Source organism: Lactuca virosa, chromosome 5 (genome assembly GCF_052849685.1).
Source record: "Lactuca virosa cultivar CGN04683 chromosome 5, Lactuca_virosa_CGN04683_v6, whole genome shotgun sequence".
Taxonomy (NCBI): Eukaryota; Viridiplantae; Streptophyta; class Magnoliopsida; order Asterales; family Asteraceae; genus Lactuca; species Lactuca virosa.
The window spans coordinates 117,410,883-117,423,738 of NC_136430.1; the positions used below are offsets into that span (position 1 = coordinate 117,410,883).

The window sequence follows — 12,856 nt, forward strand, 5'->3', positions numbered from 1 at the left end:
GGTAAACCTTAGATTGTCCTCGACAATTGCTTAATCAAATTAGAAATATCCAATTCTAGACTTTTCCCCTCATTTCCATATTCCCATTTTGGCTATCACTTCTGAACAAGAGTTGCCTCTTTTCAGAATATGTCAATAAGGTCCTCTCCAAAATTTAACACTATACTTCCAACTGTCCCTGAGCAACCAATCTTTGGTAAACGTTAGATTGTCCTCGACAATTGCTTAATCAAATTAGTCATATCCAATTCTAGACTTTTCCCCTCTTAATGCCCTGAGCATTTGGAAAATTTAGAAATGATGAATATTATAGCACATGCAATCGATCCTATATCTGAAGCAAATGGGACACGATTCATGATGTCTCACATAAAGACATGATACTAGACCAGTCCTTTTGCTATAATATTTCTATATCTATTTGCCAAGTTCTCATAATTCAGATTATGAAAAGGGATGCCGTAATCATAATCGAATTTTAGAACGCAAATAATGAACTCATATATAGAATTTCCTTATGTTGAGCCACTCCAACATAAAATTCATATATATAACCTTGACTAAAGACAATTAAAACCTCAATCTAAGCTTTTAGAATTGAAATGAAGTATAATTTCCTCTCCCTTAATTATAGCAAAACAACTTTTTCAACCCCAGCAACTTCATGAATTAAAACTTTTGTTTTCTATTATTAACATTGCTAACTTGCAATACTTATCATAATTATCATGTTCCCACTAACATGAAAAATATTAGCATAACACTTATGCTCCTGCTATCTTTGACATGTATCCAGAAATTAGCTGGACTTCTAGAAATCAATACTCTATGGACTTTCTTACCAAAGTTCAGATTTCTGATCCAAGATTGCTTTGATAAGACTTTATCAAAATCATACACCTTATCTTAGATAGTTCATAGGTGTGTCTAAATAATTTTAGAACTATGAAAAGGGATGTCGTAATCATAGTCTCAATTGTTTAGACCTTTTGCCATTTATCACAAGTCCATGTTAGTGTGATGGTTAACCACACGCGCTCCACTAACGACTTTGAGAATGTAAATATCACAACTGTTATCTACTTAAAATCTACTTAGTGAAAGTGTTTTCTCACCGTCATTTTCATGAATCGGAGAGAAACCTTATGACACTTACATTTTATGGTGTATGTGTTCTTATCCATGTGAATTTGTCAAAACCATAATCACAAGACAAGGATGATGACAAATCCAAACTCATATGGACTGAACTCAATCTTAATTTCTTGCCACCTGGTAGCACAAGGGTCTGTCATTGCTTCCAATTTGTTATGCAACCAATTGAGAACTCTTAGAACTCATATGCAAAGCCAACTTTAACTGGAATGAGCATAGAAATAGAAATATGTCAACACGATAGGTTGTAAACCTCATATCGTGTGCTAGTGTCAAACTACAGGTTTTTATTCTTGATTAGATCTTGAAATTCTTTCAGGATCTTTAAGACTCCCACTGTCCTCTTGACATATAAGACTATCTTGCCAAATATTCAAGAGATAGTGCGGATTCTTTATCAAGACAAACACTTCACACAATTGGCCTTAGTTGGTCTTTATTTTATCCAAAACATCACAACTTACCAATTTCAAATGTACAAGAGTAGAAAGTATTTTACTCTTACATTTGACAAGTGTTATAAACCTTCTTTAAGATGTGTCACTCAAGTTAGAATCTTGGAGTATGACTCTAAGACTTGTTTTGGAACGAAGTATGACTCATCTTCTTGATTTAACCATTTCAACAAGTCATGACTCCTCTACTTAAAATCTACTTAGTGAAAGCATTTCCTCACCATCATTTTCATGAATCGGAGAGAAACCTTATGACACTTAGATTTTATGGTGTATGTGTTCCTATCCATGTGAATTTGTCAAACCATAATCACAATACAAGGTTAGTGACAAATCCAAACTCATATGGACCAAACTCAATCTTAATTTCTTGCCACCTGGCAGCACAGGGGCCTGCCATTGCTTCCATGTTGTTATGCAAACAATTGAGAACTCTCAGAACTCATATGCAAAGCCAACTTTGACTGGAATGGGCACAGAAATTGGAATATGTCAACACGATAGGTTATAAACCTCTAGTCGTGTGCTAGTGATGAAATACAGGTTTTTTACTCTTGATTAGTTCTTGAAACTCTTTTAGAATCTTTTAGACTCCCACTGTCCTCTTGACATATAAAACTATCTTGCTAAATATTCAAGAGATAGTGCGGATTCTTTATCAAGACAGGCTACTAATCCTCACGCTGACCCGCTATATACTGCACCCACTCATGAAACTTCCACCAACCCTGCATCACTCGTGTATGCTAATCATATATAACACTGGATCCTATAGACAGTCGAATACTTGATTCTACCCTAAGCCCTTCATCAAACAAGAACATAAAATAAGGCTAAACCAAACATTCACAGGCTATAGAATATTAGTTATGTACAACTATGATGCATACACTAAGCAACTACAGTAATGATTTCAAATCCATATAAGGAAGACCCTAGGCTATCAAGCATCATATAATAAGGCAATTCTATCATGCAATTCCTGAAGATCTCTAGCCTATCACTAGCATGTTGTTCTAACATATCACAATATTAAGTAACAGTCTACTTACTGGCACCGGCTGATCATACACATCACATCCTCTTTTGGTTATTTTTAAAGCAACTTTGAAAATTATTTTTACAACCCTTACTTTAAAAATCATTTATAAAAACCATTTTCCTTAGTTTGAGACTGGATTCACACGAGTGTTCCTCCAGTTCACTCAAACCAAGACTGATACCAACTTGTAACATCCCTAAAATTTACAACAAATTTTAAACTTTTCAAAACAACTCGTTGACTAATAAAAGTGTTTACAAAACCATTGTTGCCAACACATTATTTAAAATCAGAGTCTCCCAAGATCAGCAACGATGTTACACTAAGATATTTCATCAAAATAAATATTTCATTCAACACAAAGACATCACAAAGGTTAAAATGTACATTTAACAACCTTACCAAACATGTTTCGTTGAACAAAATTCATTCAAAATTTCTATTTCATTCAGTAGCAAACCTTTCAATTTTATCAAAAAAAAAAAAAAAAGAAGAAGAAGAAGAAGAACCTAAGCTACATATAACTTATTGTTACTTCCATGCTCATTTTCGATGCATGTACAAGTAGTAAATGCAAAGCAATCGCTTAATTTTAAAATCGCATGACAAAATTTAGAAAATGTGTAAGTGTTGTAGTTTTTGTGCAGGCAAATTTACACCCGGTTAGGTTGATGTATAGTTTTTCCATAACTATCGTTGTATGATATACTCGTTTCCCTTTTGTTAGTACTAAGTACACACCAAGGTACAAATGTTGTTTCGGAAGAAAAACTTTTGTTTAAATGTTATGGAATTTTATTTTTGATGTAGTTTGTATTTGGTTTTAGGTATTACATAAGATATAAGAGTTCCTACTACCTAATATCTAATGCCAACTACCTAATTTATATCCACATGACAACATCATGACGCTTTTAGGACATGACATAGTCAAACTCATGGGACAGAAGAACAACAAGGAGTAATGTTAAAACGACAATGAATAAAAGATCGATTTTGAATAAAACTATTTTGCATAAATCATGACATAAATTCTTGTATCAAAACGCCTCACAAAAAAAATCCTACATCCGTTGATACAAATAGTCCCTCGTTTGATTATAACATTAGAACCATTAAAGTCTGATAACATCAAGGTTTTAAAAATCGTTTGAGGCGTACGCCTTGAGGCGAGGCGGAACAAAAATGATTATGAGGCGTCGCCTCTTAGGGGGAGAATGAGGCGTACGCCTCAATCTTGTGAGGCGATAAAAGGCGGTCCGAGGCGGGGCGTTCCGAGTCGAAACGTATGAGGCGTTCTGTTTTTTTTTTCCTTTTTTTTTTGACTTTTTGACCTTAGAAATCACGTGATATCTTATTTGACCTAATATTGCTCCAGCCGTCATTCCTTCTTTTCTCGTTTCTTCTTTCTTTTCTCTTCTCGTTTCTTTTTACTCCCCCTGTTAAGTGATTGTTAGCAAAATCGAACATGGTCTTCAATTTGTGAGTTAAAATCGAAGTTGTTCCCCACTTCTGCGTCAAAATCCGAAGGTACTGAGTTGGACTTCTCGAAGGTTACTTGACTGCTCACTACTTCAATTTCTTTTCTATTCTCGTTTTTGTTGATTTGGCTTGATTTGAAGACGATTATGGTTTTGTTTTTACTAATTTGGCATGATTTGAAGACTATTATAAATTTTAGTATCTTTTTATTTTTAGGATGATGACATTAAGTAAGAATTTTATGTTTGAAATTGGACTTTAGTATGTTTTTTATGATTAATATAATATATTATTATTATTATTTTATTCCGCCTCGAGGCTTAAGCCTCGTTTCGCCTCGAGGCTTACGCCTCGTGAGGCGAGGGGTAAACGTCTCGAAGCCCGATTCCGTATTTTAAAACCTTGGATAACATTATTAACGAAACATATAACTAGCTACTAAAGTTTATGAGAAAATATTTACGTTACCAAAACCATACATCATACACTTTTAGGTGTTTCTAACTTCCTATTACATAACTAAGGTACATAATATTGGCATTGTTTTTGTTACCAAAAAGGACAAAGCATTTCTATTCTAGGTCATCACTCGCTAGCAACTTCCAATCCATTACCTACACAGGGGACACGACACATGATGTCCAATATCCATATAATAAAATTAAAAGAAAATAAAACGAGGTAGTGTTTTTTTTACTTGATGGGCTTAATGGGTACATATCTTAATTGATAAAGAAAGTAAGGAAAACGAGGCTTTCCCCATTAAGTCCCAATATTAAGTCGAAAAAATTCATAACAAACAGATTTTTTTGAGTAAAGCTCACCATCAGGATCAAAGAAAAAGACTTGCTTGGTTTTCCCATTCGGTTGAGCCTTCTCATGTGTCTCGATTCCTTTCTCCTGAATTTCACAAAAGATCGACTTAATATGTTTTTTTCCTTAATGCATGGATACATGAGTGTTTACTTTTGAATTAGAGCAGCAGATAGAACAAATACTTCAAATCCGCTTTTAATTATTAATAGGCTTAAAAAAAAAAACTTACCATTCATTACAAGATTTCAACAATTTATCCAACAAAGTCGATTTATTCAATCATGTTGTTTAGCTAGTTACCAAATTATGCAACATTAATGGATCTTTACTAATTTATGCATACATAAACTGGTAAACAAAATTAAACAAATTGAAACATTGGGCTGGTGATCAATCCGGTTTGTTGAATCTGAAATCTGAATCACTTATTAGTTATTACAGTTGAATTTGAAGTTTTGGGTGAAACTATGTATGTCGCGAAGAGAGAGAAGATACCTTTAGGGTTTTGACGAAGGAGTCAAAATTAGAAACAGAGAAACAAAGATGATGGCCTCTGGGAAGGTTTTTTGGGTCTGCGACAGCATCGTTGGAACTCCATGGACCTTCTGGCAGCTTCGTGTTTGAGTCCCTTTCAATCAGGTGGAGACAAAAAGATGGCGATTGCTTTAGCCATATGACCTTGCAGTCGAATTTAGGGCTTTCTATTCGTTCAAATCCGAGTATCTGTGAGAAATCAAAACAGCTTTACAGTAAATAGAGTCGAAAATTGGAGTTAACAGATGTCAGTTATAACCTCTTGGTAAAAGTTAGCAAGTCGATCGATATCCGAGGATTCCCTGGCGACATGGTTGAGTAAAGCTCCTACTGCTGCCATTTTCCATGAAATGATTTTGTTTCTTCAGAATTTTTAGAAAGGCTTGCTTTTGTGAGTCGGATAGGGAGGGACACGTGTTCACTGTATGCAGCACTTGTGGGAAACGTTTGGTTCATTTTCTTTAACATGGAGATATTCTCGTCTAGGGACGAGTGTTGGAACTGGACCGGAACCGGACCGGTTCGAACCGGAACTGTTATTACGATAGTATAAAAACCGGTAACCGGACCGCCGGTTCCAGTTCCGATTTCAGTCCCGGTTTTTTGGTTATTTTTCCAATTAAGAACCGGTTATACATTAGATGCAACTAATGATGATGCAATTAATAATACTTAAATGTTGTTCAGTTGACTTCTGTAATGCCTGCAGATTCGGACTAGTCAATTTAGAGACAATGAGCATCAAAAATAAGTTTTTGATGGAAGATTATTTAGAAGGAATAATCTTAACCAAGTGGTAGTATATGTTACAAGGGTTCCGTACATATAAAGAACGCCGAAATCCGAGTTATAACGAAGAAGTTATGGCCCGTCGAAGTTTTACGGCAAAACCGGCACGACACCGGGAGACGTAAATAGTGAATTCACGATAGAGGAGTTTTTAGCCTTATTGATCAAAACAAAAGTTGTAGTATACGTTAAACCGAAAACATACAAAAAAGAACGTCCAAATCTGACTTCGTATGAGGAGTTATGAATTTTCTAAGATTTGGCATAGTAGTGCACGACCCGAAACTCGAATTTTAGTTCGAGCGGTTTTTGGCCTACGCGACCTAAATGAGAGTTGAAGATCTCATTAATAGGAACTCAACGGTAAAAAGACAGACGAAAACGGAGTCCGTATGTAGAAGTTATGAATTTTACGCGGACATTTAACAGTATAATCTCCTCATACTATTAAATTTAAGATCGGTCGAGAATTAGCCGACGGAGTCAAAATGAAAGTTGTATATCTTATTTTTACCTACGCGTGGATATAAAGAACGTCGAAAACGGAGCTCGTATGCGAAAATTATGAATTTTTGAAAATCGGCTAATTTCCACCTTGTGTGCGATGCCACGTGTCAGCACCTGGCTCAGACTTGGAGCCCAAGCTCACTCACGACGTGAACATCAAGAAATTCACGACGTGAATCTTCCTCCAGCCCCCTATAAATAAGAGGTGAAGCCTCAACTCTTCCTCACACCTCCCATTACTTCCCCCTCTCTCTAGAACTTCTCTCTGGCCTCGAAACCCCCCGAAAAGCGTAGGGAACCTCCCTAGCACGAGGCGGAAGCCCCGGAGCGCCCGACGGCTCCGAGAAGAGGAGCCTTTCGGCTCGGGAACGCTGCTCCAGCGAAGCTCAGTTTTGAGAAAAACCCGCTGTAGGTGAGCTACGCCTAACCTATCTTTAGTATAACTTATGTTTTAATATAGTAGTGTTATTAGGACCTTATAATAAGTATTTGGGCTATTATTATGAGTTATATAAGTGTCGTTATAATATCTTTTTAACCACTCGCGGTACGGGGAATCTGGTTTAAAGGGCCGCATAGGGTTGTTGGATTTCAGAAATGTTATATGCCAAAATGGTCCTGCCCTCCGGTGTTTTATGTCTGGCCCCTGTCTGTATATAGTGGTTGAGAAATATTGTTTCATGCTTATATAATAGTAATAATAGCAAGACTATTAATTATTCTCGGCGAATATTAGACTAAACTCTAGTGGTAATGATACTAGGTTCTGTCAAAGGAGTTGTTTAAAGTAAACGAAGTGCTATCCGAGTACCGAGTCACCACCTTATCAGGTGAGTGCATAGTTACTTTCATCTTACACATATATATGAAGTATTTAATATAAATTATGTGTTATGTGTGTTGGATTAGTGTCTAAGTCCATAACTATATTTGGTATGTACTTGACCCGATTGGCATGGTCCATTTGGGTTGCATGGCATCATGCATTTGGATAGACTAAAATGAGAGAAATAACACTTAAGGTTTATTAATATATTATAAGTTCTAATATATTAATTAGATTATTTAATTAGTATTGATCAAGAATTAATTTGGAATTAATTAAGTGATAAAAAAGAGACTAATTAAATATATGGGTTGATTGTGTAAATCATTCATACTTGTATAGTGGGCTAATGCTCCATGGATTATCAAGTTGGGCTAAAACCCATAAGATGCTCCATGGTGTTTTTGTACCCATGGATCATGGAAATGAAAGGCCATGACAATTAGGGTTTACATGGTGTAACCCTAATTGTGACACACTATATAAGCATCTTATTCTTCCCAAAAATCGGGCACTATGAAGGAATGGTGAGGGCTAGCCGATTTCATGAAGTGTCTCTTTTCTCTCAATTTATTCTAAGTGTATTTGGTGTTGTGTGAACCATTTGAGGTGTCACACTTGAGGCACTAGGCTCTTAAGCTCCATGGAATTAAGCTACATCAAAAGGTATGTCTTCTAACTTATATTATTCCATATGAATCAATGTTTTTGTATGCTAGTTAGGATACTACCTTGGAATATTCATATTTTCATGTATAATAGAGAAAACACCTTATTCATGTATGCTAGTTATGAATCAATGTTTTTGTATGCTAGTTAGGATAAACGAAGTGCTATCCGAGTACCGAGTCACCACCTTATCAGGTGAGTGCATAGTTACTTTCATCTTACACATATATATGAAGTATTTAATATAAATTACATGTTATGTGTGTTGGATTAGTGTCTAAGTCCATAACTATATTTGGTATGTACTTGACCCGATTCGCATGGTCCATTTGGGTTGCATGGCATCATGCATTTGGATAGACTAAAATGAGAGAAATAACACTTAAGGTTTATTAATATATTATAAGTTCTAATATATTAATTAGATTATTTAATTAGTATTGATCAAGAATTAATTTGGAATTAATTAAGTGATCAAAAGGAGACTAATTAAATATATGGGTTGATTGTGTAAATCATCCATACTTGTAGAGTGGACTAATGCTCCATGGATTATCAAGTTGGGCTAAAACCCATAGGATGGTCCATGGTGTTTTCGTACCCATGGATCATGGAAATGAAAGGCCATGACAATTAGGGTTTACATGGTGTAAGCCTAATTGTGACACACTATATAAGCATCTTATTCTTCCCAAAAATCGGGCACTATGAAGGAATGGTGAGGGCTAGCCGATTTCATGAAGTGTCTCTTTTCTCTCAAGTTATTCTAAGTGTATTTGGTGTTGTGTGAACCATTTGAGGTGTCACACTTGAGGCACTAGGCTCTTAAGCTCCATGGAATTAAGCTACATCAAAAGGTATGTCTTCTAACTTATATTATTCCATATGAATCAATGTTTTTGTATGCTAGTTAGGATAATACGTTGGAATATTCATATTTTCATGTATTTCATATTCATGCTAGTTAGGATAATACCTTGGAATATTCATATGATCCAAGGTATTTAGGGTTGGATGTACACTTAGGATTGTTACAATGCTCAAAACCCAACAGTGGTATCAGAGCCTAGGCTTGTTTTCTTGTTATACTTGCAAAATTGGCTGAAAAATCGAAGTTTGTTGTTGTCTGCTCAGCAGAATCGCTGAGTCCATGAAAGGACTCGACGAGTCCAAGGCTAAACTCATCCAACTCGCCGAGTTGGTTCATGCACTCGACGAGTTGGACCCCCAGACAACATATCTTCGACTGTTTTGGCTGGAATTGGACTAGGAACATTACCCTAAGCTGTTTTTCAACTTATAAACCTGTTTTTGATGTGGTAATGTTCATGCTAATCCTATTTCAAAGATAATTGTCAATAGATTCATGTTTTGTATTACTTTAATGGTTAGGCTAATTACATGAAAAAGTTTGATTGAATTATCTTGTTCTTATAAGTTGTTTAGATTAATAGGAAAGTTATGTGAAATTGTTGTTTTCAATCCAAATTAATCTAAGAGTTGTTTCTAAAATGTGTTTTTGTAACTTGTCCTCAAGTTATATGAAAAGTCACATTTAAGATTCATAAAACTCATAAATATTTCCATAGGTTATGAATAAAGAAAAGTCATATTCTTTTAATAGTTTAAAGTCTTCCATAACTTGTCCTCAAGTTATGGAACTTGAAGAGTTTTTTGAATTAAAACTACTTTAAACACATAAGTTATGGAATTGAATAGTTTTGAATAGTTTCAAAACTTGCCCTCAAGTTTTGGAATTTGTAAAGTTTTCCCTTATGAATACTTTAATTCCAAGTTAAGCCCTTAGAATTTTAAAATTTAAATTCAACCCTTATACTTTATAGTATTATATGTTAATAATATATATGTATAAGAGCAAGTCAGTCTTACCGTTAGTAGGCCTCATTCACGAAGCCGGTCTATAAGGGGGGTATAAGGTTACTGCTTATAAAATGGCAGTTTAATGGGTGTCCACTCTCACCCACCGCTTCCTTGACTGGTCGAGGTTCGTTAGCCGAACGGGTAGGACAAGGACTAGAATTCTCCCTTCATTAATAGTATTAATGATAAATACTAAGTAACTAAACTTTTATAAATTCCCAATCTTAGTTACGTAGGAAAATGTGAATTTGGTGCTAACCCATGAAATTACACTTTGCACTTTGCTTAAGTCGTTAGTGGAGCGTGTGTGGGTAACCGGCACACTAACCTGGATTTAACAAGGTAGGCAAAGGGTAACTTAATGTTTATCATAGTATCGGTGGTGCGTATGTGGTTAACCGGCACATCGATTGAGGGGTAAATTTTAAGGTTACCAAGTATATTTGCATGGTTATTCACACCTTGTTTTGTGATCCTCGGCATCCCAGTCACAAAATTTGAGAAGGCACAATCGAGATTGAAACATGCCATTGAACAGTTCAATGAATCTCAAAAGATCTAGGAGTTTCAAATCCAAGTAAAACCTAATTAAATTATTTCGTTTTCATGGTGGAAATTGGTGAATCTTCATTCGCCTACGTTAAAATATTCTATGGCTTGGATTACGGCATCCCTCTTCCAAGTTATAAAATATCGTGTTGGGTCCTAGCCTTAATATTTCATATTGGGTGTTATATTAAGGACTTTAAATCAACTATCTTGAATATCTCCCATATTAGATGTCTGGTTTAGACATCTATGATCTTCCCAAATCCCTAGGAACAAGCTTTCCTAATGAAGATGATGTCCCATGATTGGTTCATGGAAATCATACTTCTCTTCCTTCACCTCCTCCAATTATTCTCCCTAACCCACAAGTTCTTAAAAAGTTAAAGGTCACTCAAGCCCTATTGGCAAGCAAGGTCTATGTGCGCTCACATCTTGGAGATAAAGTCACATATTGACAAGCCGGGAGAGTTGGGTGTCAAATTCTTGAGGAAGTTGGTTGTTGACTAGGTTCTTCAATCAATTTCTAAGTCACATAGTGAGTTCTTTGGGACTACTATGTAACAGACTTTGACATGACCCTTAATGATCTTATCTATTTGCTAGGTGCTGCTGAATCAGCAATGATTTGGAGCACTGGTAAAGCAAATTTGATTAGAAGATCAACTTCCCAAACTTCCATGGACATTGACAATGGTAACATTGAAAATCCAGAAAAGCTTTCTCTTCCCAATGGAAAGGGATCGACCATAGTCAACTCGGTTGACCAAATGGTAAAGAGAAAGGCTAAGTCTGAGATAGTCCCATGTACCATTACCAAAGAGTCCATATGGCCCTATTGCCAAAGGAAGGGGCATTGGTTGCGAAGCTGCCACATTTACCTGAAAGATCGTAAAGATGGTAAAGTCAAAAGTTTGACTCTACTTCAGGTAAAGCCCATTATCTAACTCTGTTAAGTTTCTATTATGAGATTCTTATTACATGATGTGACTGGGTCACATGTTGATGTTTTAAGAATCAAAGAAAAGTGAAGAAACTTAAAGGAAGTATATGCTGATTCTGATCGCGAAGATGGATTTCGATCGCATGGTTCGGTGATCAGAATTTTGAGCTGTTGCTTAGGAGTTATGATATATTGCTTAGGAATAGATAACAACAAGTTTTTCATATGCTTTTGCACTGTAAGGATAAGTTTTTCCGCAAAGTTTTAAAATAAAAAGAAAATTTTTGATTTTATTTATTCTAAGTATCCTTACAATGGCATTTGTGAAAAATTGTTGCTTATATGATTCCATTGATAGCAATATTGGAAAATGGATTTGTTTCTTTCATTTGTGGTAATGTCTAATTTACCAAATAAGGAAAGATTCTCATCACCCAAGTTTTAATTGGACCGAAACTTGGAATCATGCAAGTTGTATAGTATGATGAATGAGAATTTTCATCTTTGGAAAATTAAGACTAATTCCTTGTTCACATGTATATGTGAGTCAAGTGAAGGACTAAGGGATCGAGTACACATTCTTGTGAACTGATCAAGTCCACCACAAAGATCGTTAAGACTATTCGTCATGATTTACTAAAGTTTAGTAAATATGGTTTTACTTACCAGATTAAGTATAATACTGAAACATTGGAAAAGTTTCGATGTATGGCAGAACGAATGAGAAGAATCAAATTAGGCAGAAAGATAAAAGTTTCTCAAATCTGAAAAGATGGGAGAGTACTTTAGTATCATGCTATGTGATCATCTTAATGATTAAAGAACCATATCACAACTGGTCTTCTAAGGACATCTTAGTGCATTCTTATGGCTAAGAAGAGGAGTCATGACTTGTTGAAATGGTTAAATCAAGAAGATGAGTCATACTTCGTTCCAAAACAAGTCTTAGAGTCATACTCCAAGATTCTAACTTGAGTGACACATCTTAAAGAAGGTTTATAACACTTGTCAAATGTAAGAGTAAAATGTTTTTTACTCTTGTACATTTGAAATTGGTAAGTTGTGATGTTTTGGATAAAATAAAGACCAACTAAGGCCAATTGTGTGAAGTGTTTGTCTTGATAAAGAATCTGCACTATCTCTTGAATATTTGGCAAGATAGTCTTATATGTCAAGAGGACAGTGGGAGTCTTAAAGATCCTGAAAGAATT

At 35.4% G+C, this 12,856-nt stretch overlaps 1 protein-coding gene across 1 annotated transcript; it reads right to left on the minus strand.

Annotated features, from left to right (window-relative positions):
• Nucleotides 1–4,578: 4,578 nt before the first annotated feature.
• Nucleotides 4,579–5,906, minus strand: LOC145112848 (glyoxylase I 4-like). The gene is made up of 4 exons (XM_079048973.1): nucleotides 5,744–5,906; nucleotides 5,446–5,673; nucleotides 4,959–5,034; nucleotides 4,579–4,748 (listed from the first exon to the last, which is right to left on the minus strand). Exons 1-4 carry the CDS (start codon nucleotides 5,822–5,824, stop codon nucleotides 4,720–4,722), a joined length of 414 nt encoding a protein of 137 aa, XP_078905099.1. The 5' UTR covers nucleotides 5,825–5,906; the 3' UTR covers nucleotides 4,579–4,719.
• Nucleotides 5,907–12,856: the final 6,950 nt, after the last annotated feature.

Excerpts from the sequence above, each read along its gene's own strand:
- LOC145112848 (XM_079048973.1), bottom strand. The coding sequence starts at position 5,824 with ATGGCAGCAGTAGGAGCTTTACTCAACCATGTCGCCAGGGAATCCTCG. Across the intron at positions 5,674-5,743 it reads TTGCTAACTTTTACCAAGAG|ATACTCGGATTTGAACGAAT; the intron begins GTTATAACTGAC and ends GATTTCTCACAG. Across the intron at positions 5,035-5,445 it reads CCTTCGTCAAAACCCTAAAG|GAGAAAGGAATCGAGACACA; the intron begins GTATCTTCTCTC and ends TGTGAAATTCAG.